The sequence below is a fragment of the Prionailurus viverrinus genome, chromosome F1 (assembly GCF_022837055.1).
Source record: "Prionailurus viverrinus isolate Anna chromosome F1, UM_Priviv_1.0, whole genome shotgun sequence".
In the NCBI taxonomy this organism is placed as follows: domain Eukaryota; kingdom Metazoa; phylum Chordata; class Mammalia; order Carnivora; family Felidae; genus Prionailurus; species Prionailurus viverrinus.
Window position 1 is genome coordinate 55,064,120 of NC_062577.1, and position 15,439 is coordinate 55,079,558.

General features: G+C 41.3%; 1 protein-coding gene across 4 annotated transcripts in view; it reads right to left on the minus strand.

Annotated features, from left to right (window-relative positions):
- Window positions 1-13,385, minus strand: part of RAB3GAP2 (RAB3 GTPase activating non-catalytic protein subunit 2) — a 101,146-nt gene extending 87,761 nt beyond the window's left edge. For 3 of the 4 annotated variants that reach the window (XM_047840637.1, XM_047840635.1, XM_047840636.1), the window contains exon 1: window positions 13,166-13,384. In XM_047840637.1, coding sequence (XP_047696593.1) covers window positions 13,166-13,280 — 115 coding nt within the window. In that variant the 5' untranslated portion in view covers window positions 13,281-13,384. Of the gene's footprint in view, window positions 1-13,165 lie in introns of all 4 variants that reach the window. The other variant, XM_047840634.1, reaches the window with a different exon arrangement.
- Between the last annotated feature and the right edge of the window lie 2,054 nt (window positions 13,386-15,439).

Genomic DNA, 15,439 nt, shown 5'->3' on the forward strand with positions numbered 1-15,439 from the left:
AAAAAAAAAAAGGCATACTACAAGGCTGTAGTAATCAAAAGAGTATGATACTGGCACAAAAATAGACCTATAGGTCAACAGAACAGAATAGAGAGGCCAGAAATAAACCCACAATCACATGATAAACTAATATTCAACAAAGAAGCCAAGAATATACAATGGGAGATAGACACTCTTCAACAAATAGTGTTGGGAAAACTGGACAGCTACATGCAAAAGAATGACACTGGACCACTTCCTCACACCATACACAAAAATAAATTCAAAATGGATTGAAGACCTAAATGTGAGACCTGACACCATAAAAATCCTAGGAGAGAGCACAGACAGTAATTTCTCTGACACTGACCAAAGCAACATTTTTCTAGATATGTCTCCTGAGGCAAGGGAAACAAAAAGCAAAAACAAACAGTTGGGATGGCATCAAAATAAAAAGTTTCTGCAGAGCAAAGCAAGCAAAACTAAAAGCCAACCTACTGAATGGGAGAAGATATTTGCAAATGACACATCTAATAAAGGGCTAGTATCCAAGATATATAAGGAACTTAGACAATTCAACACAAAACAAATAATCCAGTTAAAAATGGGCAGAAGACATGAACAGGTATTTCTCCAAAGAAAACATACAGATGGTCAACAGATACATAAAAAGATGCTCAACATCACTCCTCATCAGGGAAACGCAAATCAAAACCACAATGAGATATCACTTCATACCTGTCCAAACAGCTAAAATCAAAAACACAAGAACAGCAAGTGTTGGTGAGGATGTGGAGAAAAAGGAACCCTCACGCACGACTGGTGAAAATGTAAATGGATGCGGCCACTGTTGAGAACAGTATAGAGGCTCCTCAAACAATTAAAAATAGAATTACCTTATGACCCAGTAATTCCACTACTGGGTATTTACCCAAAGAATATTAAAATACTAATTCAAAGGGATACATGAGCCCCTATGTTTACTGCAGCATTATTTACAATAGTCAAATTATGGAAGCAGCCAAGTGTCCATCAATAGATGACTGATAAAAAGGCGGTATACATACACGATGGAATATTACTCAGCCATAAAAAGAATGAAATCTTGCCATTTGCCACAACATGGATGGATCTAGAGGGTGTAACGTTAAACGAAGTCAGTCAGTCGGAGAAAGACAAATACCATATGCTTTCACTCATATGCGAAATTTATGAAACAAAACAAGCAAAGGGGGAAAAAATGAGACAAACCCCAAGAAACTACAGAGAACTGATGGTTAGCAGAGGAGAGGTGGGGAGATGGGGGGGATGGGGGAGATCATAGGAGATGAGGATTAAGGAGATGTACAGAATTGCTTATTCACTATATTATACACTTAAAACTAATATAATACTGTATGTTAATTACACTGGAATTGAAAATAATAAAAATACACTTACCTGGAAAAAAAACTTTTTTCCAAATGGCAAATAGTGCCTACTGAAAAAAATCTAAAATAGATCATGGAACTCCTACCCTCGTCTTGCTACTTTCATGCTGAGATTCACGTACCAGATGTTGCTCCTAAAGCAATAATTTTACAACTATATTACATCAGCATAGCCTCCGTCTATAAGCCAAATATTTCAAAGGCTCATGTTTTAACTGGGTTTTCCCACTTCATTTCCCGAGCAACCTACTGAAAAACTGGCATTTCCAAGTACATGAGACAGTTCTGCTTAGTTTTGAATGTTTTAATTTGGGTGGGGGAGGTGAGCTCCTTTCTGGAGAGGTGAGCTTTCTTTAAATTTTCACACTCTTAGCCAATTTCCCTTAAAATTCACTGAAAAGCAAGGACTATGCGGAGGATTTTGATTCTTTGCAAAAGTTTGCCAGCTTAACATATTTTGTTAGTCTACTTCATTTGATGACATTACCCTTCATTCCTGCTTTCATACCACATCTTGAATCATTCTTGTTCTCTACATTAAAAAAAAATTTCATAAGCTGATCTCTTTTGTCTCCACAACTTATATAATGTGGAGAGAAATAAAAACAAGTAAGATGAAGTAATAATAATAGTAACAAAAAGCAACTACCTCTTCAGTGATTAGTAACTTGACTTTTCAATCCTGAAGTTTTTTATACCCGTCACTGAAGATGACTATTTTGAACTGTCTAAAGGGGTTGATAACATAAGCACAAACTGATGTTCTTATCCTGATCAAGTTCAACACTCTGCCTGAATGAATAAAACCAGTGACTTCAAAATGTAAAATGTAACTACATCTCCTTCTGGAGAGAATTTATCCCCGAAGAGATCAGATTATACTGGTATAAAAGAACTGTTCAGTCTCTCATTTGATAAATGATATAGTCATTGACACAGAGAAAACACATTTTAATTCAAACATGAAAAAATACAGATTTTTTTAGGGGTACTCCCAGTGAATGAATTATTCTACCAACAAAAGCTCAAATAAGAAATTCAACTTTTGCTTTCTGTAGCTCTTTTTAATTCCAAAAATACCTTAGTCTGATTTGCTTCTGAACAGTCTGTCCTCATAAACTGAGTGTATGTTTTTCATATAACAAGAACCTGAAGCTAGAAAGGAAACTGAATCCTGAAGCGGACAATTAATTTGGCAGTATTTGCTTTTTCCAATATGAGCATGTCAAGATCAAAAACTAAATGAGAAACTGAAATCATTAAATGTTAGAAAAAGAAAAACTTAATTTAATCTCCATGGTCTAATAAAAGATCTTATTAGCACAGAAGCAAATTCGTTTCCATTCTTCCTGAGACAAGAAAAAACAGAGAATGTACTTGTTTCTATAAAGAGCAAGAACCTCTAGAACCCACGGCTTGTAAGTAATTCAGAAACTTCAACAAAATTAGCTGGCTCTTCTTGGCCAAGGCAAAGAACCCATCACAGAGCAATACGAAATAAAAAAGGACTAAAGAATAGAGAAACTGCTTCTTAATTTCCTATGCCTCAGAATTATTCATCTTTTTCTATTTCTAGGGAAATGGTAAAATAAATTGCATATTAGCATATTCTTTTCAGCACATAAAATATGCAGCAATCTAAAATGAAGAGGCCATCCCATTTCTACAAGCAGCTTCGTTCAGAACACCATGATTAAATCAGACTAGCTCTTCAAAAGGGTCCTTTCAGTTCTAGAATTCTAATGACTTCTGTTGTCAAGTAAGTGTATGCTCTTAATAGTTCACAAAATGACAGAACTGAAAATATCTTTAAGGTCTAAAATATCCTCCTCCTCTAAAAAGCTTATAAAAATAAATATGCTCCCTTTGCCCCAAATCCTAAGAACTCTTTAGACCCATCTTAAAAACAACAAAATCTACATAGACTTAACATAATTTAATTGCCCTAGTCCATTTTCTATTCATTTTGTTTTTCAAAAGAAATCATAAGGTCAATAATGTGTATGTTAGAAAAAACTTCTACATGTTTTATAATTGCTTCCTACAATGTCATACTTACGTATTACTGATTTATTATATCCAAAGCTTCAGAAAAAGACAAGCATGGCTAATAAGGTGAGGATGTGAAATATGGGTGAAGGTATGTAAATACTGCTAGCTATAGCTAATTCCTGCATATTCTAAGGAAGCCAATTCAACACTATCATTTAACTCATTATAATATTCAACTAGTACTAGTGAGAAAATTTTCCTTGTATTTGAAGTAAATTCTTCTAATGCCAGATTAACTTTGCTATTACCTGCCGCTTTAAAAAAAATACAGATAAAGTCTGATAACAATCTTATTTTATCGCATGAGAACCGTTTTTCACTTATCAGAAAAGCAAGTCAACGAAACTGGAACAAAGAATGATGACAAGTATGTGTGTAAATAGGCACTTCTGTTTACCATGGATAGGAGTGAACCCAACCACTGTTTAGAGTAATTTGGCAACTGTAACCAAGATTTAAAATGTGAATGTCTATCATTCAGCAATTCCAACCCTAGAAATGTACACACAGAAATACCGATATCATACATAAACACACGCATAAGGATGCTTACTAGAGCATTTTCTTATAGCAAAAATTTTGGAAATAATCTGAATGTTCATTGATAGGGGAATAAATATAGCCTGGTAGAGTCTTCATTGGAACACTGTGTGGTCATTAGAAAAAATGCTATAGAGTTGCGTATACAAACTTGGAAAGATGTTTACATCAGATAAGCATAAAAGTTCCAGAGTACATATTTGACAAAAATGAGACTATAATACAAAATTAAAATACCCAAGCAGCATGTGTGTTGTCTAAGCAGAGAGTCTCAGAGGAGTCTTACCACAGCAGCACTTTACAATGGAACTTTGATGATGGAAGTGTTCTATATCTGTACTCTCCAATAAGGTATCCACTAGACACATGTAGCCACTGAGCACTTGAAATATAGCTAGTATGATGGAGGAACTGAATTTTTACTTTTATTTCTATTAAACTTAAAGTACCACGTATCACTAATGGCTACCATATTGAACAGCACAGCACTGAAGTTTTAACACCTAGAAGGTGGGATATGAGCAACCAGAAGGTGACTTTCATGTCTGATTTTATATACTTAAAAAAAAAAAAAAAAGGCAATGTGACAATGAGTAACTAAGTTTCTCTTAACCTTCTCTCTTCCAGGAAATTTGTGAGACCTCGGCTCACATGGCACAAAGAAAAGTGATCTGTCTTTGGAAGACTATTTCTGTTCTTCTTTTCAAAGGAGAAATACGGGCATGGCACACACCTAAGAGATTCAAGGATTCCTTTCCATCAGGAACGTTCACTAAGGGTCTCTATAGTTCCAAATGGTAATCAGCATAGTAGTCATGCAAAAAAATACTTCCTGTCTTCTAATTCCAGGATGGCCACTTTAAATAATACTAAATAACACCTGAGGAATACCAATCTAAGAAGATTACCTCCCCTTCTGGAATACAGCCACCCAACTGGTCTTTCTACTTCCACTTTCACCCACCAGTCCCATCCATTCTCTTCTTTGCTGACAAAACAATGTCGCCAGGATATTAGCTGGTTACGCTACTTCTCAGCTCAAATTCCTTTCGTAGATTGCCACTGCTACCTCTGGCAAGTTTCAAACTCCATCGCCACTGCTACAGCCCTAGTTCTGTCTTTACTTCTGAAGGCCCTCATCTGACTTCTATAAACATCTCCCAAATGGTCATCTACCTCTAGCTTTGAACTACCCAATCTATTCTTTTCACAGCCACCAAATCCATCTACCTGCAACTCAAATCCTGAAATGCTATGCTTTTGCTTAAAACCATTAATGTCTACTCCCTGCCTGTAGTAGAACTTCCTAGTAAACTACAAATAGGCTACCGGTATCTCTCATCTCTCATGACAGCCAGGTAGGGCTTGGGGCTATTCGAACTACTGGCAGGTCACTTCCCACCATGAGCATCTTTATTTATTCTGTACGACCAATTTATTACCATACTGATACACATTTTTATTATGTTAAAAAACATAAAATTCACCATCTTAACCATTTTTAAGTGTACAGTTCAGTAGTACAAAATATATTCACGTTGTTGTGAAACAGATCTCTAGAACTTTTTCATCTTGCAAATCTGAAACGCTACACCCATTAAACAAGGCTCTTCTTCCCCTCCCCCACCCCCCCCCACCGGCTCCCAGGTCCCAGTAACCCCATTCTAATTCTCATTTCTATGAATGTATTTACTTTAGTGGAATCATGTAGCATTTGTCTTTTTGTGACTAATATTTCACATAGCATAATGTCCTCAAGGTTCATTCCCATTGTAGCATGCTGTATGATTCCCCTTAAGGCTGAATAATATTCCATTGTATGTATACATATTTGGTTTATCCATTCATTCAGCAATAGACATTTGGACTGCTTCTACTCCTTGGCTTTTGTGAGCAGCACTGCTAAGAACACGGGTGTGCAAATATCTCTGAGACACTGTTTTCAATTCTTTCGGATATACACCCAGAAATGAGACGTAAATGAGACTGAATTATACAATTCTATTTGTTTTTTGAGGAAATTCCATACTATTTTCCATAGCAGTTGCACCATTCTACAATTCTGCCAACAGTGTAGAGCTCCAATTTCTCCACAGCCTTGCCAGCAGTTGTTATTTTCTGGGTTTTTTTCTTTAATAGTAGCCATCCTAATGGGTGTGGGGTGATCTCTCATTATGGTGTTGATTTGCATTTCTCATGATTACGGATATGGAGCATCTATTCATGTTTATTGACCATTTCTATGACATCATTGGAAAAATGTCTGTTCAAGCCCTTTGTCCAGGTTTTGGTTTTACTGTCGAGGTGAAGTAGTTCTTTATATATCGTGGATACTAACCCCTTATTAGATAACATGATTTGCAAATATTTTCTCCCATTCCGTAAGTGGCCTTTTCACCGTTGACCGCATCCTCTGATTCACAAATGTTTTAAAGTTTGATATAGTCCCATTTGCCTGTTTTCTCTTTTGTTGCCTCTGCTTTGTGTGTTATATCCAAGAACTCACTGGGAAGTTCAATGTCATAAAGCTTCCCCCTATGTTTTCCTCTAAGCATTTTATAGTTTTAGGTGTTATATTTAGGTCTTTAATCCATTTTGAGTTAATTTTTGCATATGGTCTAAGAAGTCCAATTTCATTCTTTTGTATATGGATATGCAGCTTTTTCAACACCATTTGTTGAAGAAACTGTCCTTTCCCCCACTGAGTGGTCTTGGTATCCCTGTCAAAGATCACCTGACCATATATGCAAGGGTTTATTTCTGGACTCTATTCTACTTGTCTATTTGTATGCCAGTACCACATGGTTTTGATTAGTGCAGTTTTGTAATATTTTGAAATCAAGAGGTATGAGTCCTCCAACTTTTTTCTTTTTTCAAAATTGTTTTCACTATTCAGATACAAAGTTTCATTTTTTATGTGTCCTATGATGAAAAAAAAAGACTGGGAATGACTGAGCCCTATAGAAGATTACCTTCAAACTTTTTGTTTATATACACCCCCAAGAGTTTTTCAATGGTATGTATCCCTTGCATAAAAGATACAATTTCTGATATATGATAAACATGGACATTTTCATATAAATGTATACCACCCTTTTAAACTTATTCAGTAGATTCCATACACTATAGGGAAAAGATACCAATATCCATTAAAAAATGATGTTCTCTAAAGGTAGTAAGTACTCCCTTCTCCTTAAATGCCTATTTCCATTCCATTTCCTCCACAGAATGCGATTCTAATTATTAATCCAAAAATTTCTCCGCAAAAACATGAATTGAGAAAAATCTTTGCTGTGACAAGAATTTTATTAGAATTATGTATTAGAATTTTTCTTCTTGACCTATTTCAATTATTATTAGGAGCCAATAACAGAGAATAACAACATACATACATCACAAATTTTGATGACTATTAAATAGCAAAAATTATTTGGAAATGTCTCGAGATGCATGGAGAGTTTATGGGGCCTTGATTAAAGGGGACTTTTTTCTAAATAATCTGGAGCAACTTACTATAATAATATTCAGAATGTATGAAAGGTGAGCCTTTATTTAGTAACGTGGGAGAAAGGCAGGGTAGAAAGGAAGGCACTTAAAAGAGTACCTAGAAATTAGTTTACTTAAAACTATCTGTTGCCAAGTAACTCTTGGGCAAATTTCCATGTAACCCCAAGGTACTCTTAACTTCCATCTGATGATGCATAAAATTGAAGTTCCTCTGACAACTTCTGCAGGCTCATCCCTTACCATACCCCACTCTCCCGCAATTTTCTATTTGCAGCATCTGAACCTCATCCTGTTTCACACCCCTTGGCTGACCATTTCTCTCCACCTGACAGACATCCATTAAACAATTAAGACTCAGTGAAAGTAACAGTTGCTCTAAGAAGACTTCCGTGAGTCCCCTATATAGAATGGACACTCCTTCATTCTCCAACTGTCTTGTGCCAAGTTACAGCACAACACCTTTAACACTCCTTTTACGTGCTTATTTCCTTTACTGGCTGAAAGCTCCTTGAGCAAAGGGACTTATTTTATGCCTACTTTGTGCTTAGTACACAGGAAGTACTCAACAAATACTAGCTTAATGAAACAAGACAATGCCTGTCTCAATTTCCTCACTGACACATTTTATCTGTAAGAGCTCTTCCGATGTTAAATAGCTAACAAAATCCAGTAATCCCATAAGTTTTCTGAAATTCCTATAAACGTTCCACTTTCAGATTACATCTCTACCCCTAGTATGATCTGAAACAAGAGAGCATTTTCACAAGGTATAAAAAATGGGTATTTTATGCCCTTTGTAATATCCCATCATGTAAAGTGGATTCCATGATTTTAGGTTATCCTAAAAAGCACACTTTGCTCAGCAGTTGTATAAAAACATGACTTTAATTGACGACTCCAAGGTAATTTCCTGCTTGCTTTATCTTCTATCTTTCCAGTAAAAGAGGCAGGAAGGAAAGCTGCCTTACTTTTTTAGTATGCCACCTGGAAATTATTTTATTATCAGGTAATTATGAGATCCACAATACTGTAATATCCAAATTACCTCCAAATATTCTGATTCTCCCTCTCTGTATGTCTATTTTCTACCCCCCCAATTCAATTATAAATACCAGAAAGATCTGGTCCAGAAATCCAGTCTCACTGGAAATTATGCCACCATAGTTTATGTGCAGACCCCTACTACTACCCACCTCTGAAATTTCAAAGCATGAGACCAAAATTTTTGTCTGAAATAGCATTTGATTTAGTAGAAACAATTACTAATAGTTATCACTAATATAAACAATGGGAAATAGTGTAGGGTTCAAGATCTTTTTTTTTTTAATGTTTATTTATTTTTGAGAGAGAGAGTGTGTGAGTGGGTGAAGGGCAGAGAGAGAGGGAGACAGAGAATCCAAAACAGGCTCCAGGCTCTGAGCTACCAGCACAGAGCCCGACGTGGGGCTGGAACTCGTGAACCGTGAGATGATGACCTGAGCCGAAGTCGGATGCTTAACCAACTGAGACACCCAGGTGCCCCAGGGTTCAAGACCTCTCTTAAAGCCACAGAAGACATTCTCATTTCATAATTGAAGATACAAAGTACCATAAAGTCATACTCTTATTCTCTGACAATTCAAACATAGAAGAGAGTAGTACAGAGTTCTGGGTCTCCAGGCACCAGGTTATCACTATGTCTATGGCAGCTGTCCACATTAAAACAATTACTGAACCAACTAATGAGCCTTCAAGATCATCACTTACCTACAACAAATAATTCATGACAAGTAGTTGAGGGGTTTTTGTTATTATTGTTGTTTTGGTTGTACATACCCCCTAGAGATGAGCTGGGATAAGAAATTAAAACTATATAAGCTAGGAAAATAAAATGATGTCATGATTTCTGCTTCCTAATAAAGTAATCATTTATAACACTAATAAAGGGAAGAAACGCAAAGCCAAACACCATCCGCAGGTTAAGGCAGGTCCTACTTACCTGCTCTTTTTACTCTGTAAATTTGCACCCTCACAAAACCTTAGTTCGCGTTGTCCTAATGAAGACCTCTTTACAAAACTGGAGGTTTTGTAAAAAAACAAACAAAAAACACCTGCAGTGATTATGGAAATCCATAGTTAGTCATTCCAAGAATTTGAAGTAAACTATCAACAGTATGACAAGATATTTGATGATTTTTAATTGTAAATAAATGCACTGTTTTAGCGGTAAAATATTGGCTTGGCAAATGGGCTCAACTGGGTAAGAGGTTCCTTCTCTATTTATTTTCTACTTGAATTGATGGTAGCCACAATAATACCAACACCCACAAACCTGAGAGTTTGATTTAAAAGGGTAAGAAATTAAATCACCCTTGCAAACTCATGAGCATACTGCAAATTAATCTAGATGTTTATATCCCCAGATGACTCTATATCCCCCACTGCCCAGATTGATATCGTAAGGCTAGCCTTCACTGTGTGACCTTGGACAAGTATTCACTCTGTATGTACCTAAATCCTAGCACCTACAACTGTGCCACACAATAGGGTAGGCACTAGCCACATCTGGCCACTGGCACATTTGGCACATCTGAAGCTTAAATCAAGTAGAATTAAAAATTCAGCTCTTCGGTAGCACTTGCCACATTTCAAGGGCTCAAGAGCCAGATGTGGCTAGAGGCTACCATACTGGAGGGGACACAGTGATAAAAATAAATGGTATGATGGGGCGTAACAAAGGCAATTGAGTGGGCAGGAGTGACTACGTTAGATGAGATGGTCAGAACAAGATGATGACATCCGAGGGGGAGACTTGACTAACAAGATGCAGACAGAATGAAAGCTCTGCCTACAGCATCCAAAGAAGAGACCGGAACAAGGGCAGAGGCCCTAGGCACAAAGGAGCCTGACTGGTTTAACAACAGTGTGTCCGAAGCACAGGAAATAAGGGAGAGGAACATGAGGTGCCAAGAAGTGGCAGGAGGCAGGGCCTCAAGGGCCTTATAAAGCATGTAAGGACTTTGGATTTTTATATTAAGCGCCATCGAAAGCCATGGAGTTCTAAAGGACAATGCTATGATCTAAAATGTCTTAAAAGCTCGCTCTGACTACTTTGGGAAAAGAATGACAAGAAATCAAGGTCAGAAGCAGGAAGATCAATCAGCAGGCCGGTGTCACTGCCCGGGTGAAAGAAGAGCAGGGGATCAGCGGCAGGATAGACAGAATGGGTTCTTTTTGCCGCATCTCCTGTCCACAGTCCTGTATCTACTATCCTTCACACCTGGCTCCTTGAGTCAACTTCTTTTTTTTTTTTTTGCTCCTCAATATTCTGTAAATATGCTTTCTGTCTCCACATTCCATGGAAACTGCCCTAAGGTCCCACTCACCCCCACCTGCCCAAAACCACCGAGCATTTTTGCATCCTTTTTTTTCATTTTTTTTTTTAACTTTTATTTATTTTTGAGATAGAGAGAGACAGAGCTTGAGCAGGGGAGGGTCAGAGAGAGAGGGAGACACAGAATCCGAACAGGCTCCAGGCTCTGAGCTGTCAGCCCAGAGCCCGATGTGGGGCTCGAACTCACGGACCGGGAGATCACGACCTGAGCCGAAGTCGGATGCCCAACCGACTGAGCCACCCAGGCGCCCTGCATTTTTGCATCCTTGCCGGAGCTGACCTCAGCTGCGCCTGCAACTGCTCATCGCTCTTCCCTTTCATCAAATCCTGACCCCCCTCAGCTCCCGGGCATGCTCTCACCTGGTTTTCCTTTCTCAGTCTTCTTCCCATTCCATGACTCTTGAACACCACTGCTCCTCTAAGGAACATCTGCTGTACTCACTTCACTGCATACGTGATCTTTGAGACTCAACTGACACTTTTGGCTGGTAACTTCCAGGTTAACATCGCTGGCCCGGGATCCTTACTAAGCTTCAGACCTCCAGATCTAGCGTCTGACTGGACCCCCTCCCTTGGACATACCACAAACACGTAAGACGCAAAAGGCCCAAAACCCATCTCCTTCATTCTCTCATTACACACCCCTGCCCAAGCCAAAGACATTCTCAACTCCCTCTCACTCATCAGCTCCAATGCCAACACCAGATCTGCACCAGGTCCTGCAGATCCTACCTCCTTTAGCAGCTTTCCAATCTCTCTCTTCCTCTCCAGTCCCGCTGAGGCTCTTTTAGTGCAAGCTCCCATCACTTCCTGCGTTTCTGGGACAGCCTCCCACCCACCTCCCTGCAAGCACGTAACAGGTATTCAAAAACTCTGCTGCATACCTTAAGTAGAAGCCCGGCCGAGTCAGTTCTCTGCTTAAAGTCTTTCAAAGGCCTTTCCCACTACCTCCACGGGCTTCTCGCGATCAAACTCCCGCTTACCTTCACAGCCTCATCTCCCCCACTCTTTCCCTCGCCTCCTGGTCCTCAGCCATGCAACTTTCTGCCCTGTGATTTCAGGCCTCCCTTCCTCTGCACATCCCACCACCTCTCCCCTCTTCGCGTAGCTACTACTTCAAAGGCGGGCTCAGCTTCAAGGAGTGTCCTAGGGCCACATGCACACGCACGTGTGGATGGCTATACATGCACGTAGGGGTGTTCATGTAGATCTCATTCCGTGTTCCTTTCTCGGTCCCAGCTCCTAGATGGCAGACACTACCCTCCTTGATTTGCGGCACTGCTGACTGGCACAGAGAGTCCTGACACCTTCCACGCTGGAGAAGGGGGAAGGAGTTTATTTAGCGGGTCCGGGTCTTTTGTCACCATTCCGGCATTGCACAAATGACAGCACTCACGGTACCGCAAAACCAGACGTGCGCTCGAGGTGGGAAATACGGAGAACCCGGGAGACACCAAACGCACACCCTTCCAACAGGAGAAACGTGGGGAAATGCCGAGAAACTCTGCAGTCTCTAACAAACCAGACTCGGGGTTGTATACTGCCTGGGCCAGGACTCGCTTCATACTGTTGGATGGCAATAAACAGGGGGACGGCGTCTCGTCTCAATAAAGCACATGAACTTTTCCTGGCCCAAGTTACGGTAATTTTACTTCCTGATGTAGATTCGCCCTCGCTTCCTGTCAGGTTTTCCTTATTTGGGAGCCGCCTACTCACCACCTCAGGAGTCACTCACTTGTCGATCAGACCACTTATTCTCTACATCTGAATGGGGGACTGGGGGGGGCGGGGAATGGAGGGGAAGGGGCCGGAAGAAGGCAGGCGGTGGGCGAAGATAAACACTTTAGGAAGGGAGGGTGGCCAAAGGCCACAGTTCCGGGGATGGAGGGGTAGGGGCTGAGGCAGCACCCGGGAAAGGCGCTGACAGCTGGCAAGGCACGGGGAGGAGGCTGCGAACGCCGAGCAAGCCGTGCGGAACAGGGGACCGCGGGTTGGAGGGGGGAGATGGAGAGGGCACTCGGGCAGAAAGCTGGGGGTAGGGGGTGGGGAGGGGGGTAGGCAGACGCGTCAGGAAGCAAGGCGCAGTTCTGGCCAGAGGGCCAGGGCTGACGGGGTGTAGGACGAGGAGGGCAGGGGTTCAGCGCGGAGCGAAGAAGGAAAGCGCAGGGGGGAAATCTAGGAGCCCCGAGGGCAGCGGTGGCGGGGCGGGGAGGAGACCCGCAGCCGCCCAGCAGGGGCCGCGGGCGGAGCGGGGGAAGGGAGCGGCCAGGCAGGGGGCACTTACTGGGGTCCCTCCGCACGGCGCCGCTGGGGGTCTCCTCCCGCAGATGAGGGAAGAGGAAGTCCCGGGCGGCCTGGAGGTCCTGGAAGTAGCAGAACTGGACAATGGAGCAGGCCATGGCTCCGGGAACCCCGCTCGGGCACCCACCTCACCTCGCCACGCCCTGCCCCCCCCCGCCGCCCCACGGCTACCGCCGCCGAGCCCGCACTGCTTTAGCCGCGCAGGGGCGGGGAAACCAAACCGGAAGCTGTCAGCGCGCTCGGGCCCGCCGCCCCGGAGCGCTGCGCATGCGCGGGCCGGCCCAGGCGCCGGGGCCTGGCGAGGTCCGGGTCACGTGACCGGCTGCGGCCCTGGGGAGCCAACGTCTACGTGGAGGCTGGCTGCCGACTTGAATCCCAGCTCTGCGCCTACAGCCGGGAACGAACGCTTTTATTTGTTCTGGCTTTGAGCCAGAGATGACCTAATTGGACGTTGTCCACGCCAGCCTTTGAACCGTTTAACCAATCTTATTGATGTCCTACTATTGGCACGGTCCTGGTATTTCAGAGAAGAATCCCTGTTAAACTCGTGGCAGCCCAGCGGGGAACGGTATCCTGCAAGCATCAGAGTTTGAAGAGATTACTTTCTCATCTGGAAATCAGCCCCATTAAGGCTAACTTTAAGTGCTCCTGCTGCAAATTCCCATAGTACTCTGCACGCCTAATATAGTACGGGTTATAATGTATTACATACTCTTTAAGTTTTCGACATTCATTTGGCCTTTCATTCATTCTCGTTCATCCATCCATTCAGCAAGTTATTTGTTGCTCGTCTTTTTTATGCCAGCCACGTGAGGCGCTGAGTATAAAAGAATAAAAGATGAAAGGCTTGTTCCCACGGAGCTAAAATTTTAGTGGCACACAAGTAGTAGGCAATTAATTACTCAACTATGTAACTGAAATCCTGACAATGCTGGGAAGGAAAGAAGTACGAAGTGGGAAGACAGTACATAACAGGGAACCTTACCTGGTGGTGGTTTTGGTTTTGGGGAGTGGGGGTGGAGAGTTACCAGGATCAGGAAGACTTTGTTGCAAACTCCAGCAAGGTGAGATCTCCTTTAACTCCCCTTCATGTCGGCGGTATCTTGCACAAGACCTAGCGCGTAGTGCTTAATAAACATTTGCTGAGGAAATAAATGGAATGGAATGCGTACGTAAATTAAGTAGAGTAGCCTGCTTCTTTTACAAGGCACTTTATATTTCTTAAAGTATTTTTCTGTCCATTGTTTAACTGGATAGTCACAACACCATCTTGAAAGTGTGTCTTCGCTCATTTTTTTTTAATGAAAAAATTGACGTGTCACTGAGTTCAAGTTGTCTTGAAGTTCATTTACATTATTTTTTCCTCAAAAGTAAAAACCAAAAAAGAATGATTTTAATGGTAGCGCAAAGCACCATTGGCACTCACATAATTTTCCAAAACCTGAAGTGGTCACCCATTTTGTACAACAGAAAATGAGATGGAAATAAATTGAAGGCAAATAGATGAAGTCCAGAGCGTTCTTGTCTGTCAGGCCTGTGTACACACTTCGTCCTAATAATATAACCATAATTTAGTGCCCGAGTTACTACTCGATCAATTCCTGTTTCTAGAGTAGAATGATTTGCACAAAATTAGATAATCTATGCTATCAGGTTAACAGGGTCAGTTCTAACCCTACAAAATATATGGTTGGATTGGATGTACTATAAGGTTCCTGAAGCATCAGGGACTTGTAATTCTGTGATGCAAGCTTGCAGAAAAAGCAAGCTTTCAGTACTTCTGTTTTTCATCTGAAAAAAAATGCAACGCTTCCTCAGATCATCAAGTCCTAGTGATTAAACCCTAAAATATGGCACCAATACCAAATGAGAATAAAATGTAAATCTATATTCCTAGCTTTACAGGAAGAATAGAGAACACGTGATACTTTTGGGAAGGATACAGTGTCATTCCTTGAAAACCATCTGAGTTCCTATTCAGGTGAACGCATTTTGTGGAAGTGACTGCCCCCGGCTGATTCAGCTGCCCTTTGTTCTGCCCGGAGGCATTCATGTATCCCTTGTGTGGCTGCCTTGAATTTCATTACTGCTGGGTTTCAACGGGTGAAGTCCCTGACTTCCTTCCAAGTGGTATTGAAAAGGCTCATTCATGAATGTTTTGAAGGACTTGAGATACCCTTCACAGAAATTACAACACATTCATGAACTGAACTCTTCCCCCAGGAAGTTGTAAAGCTGCAGCTCTGCCTGCCATGGT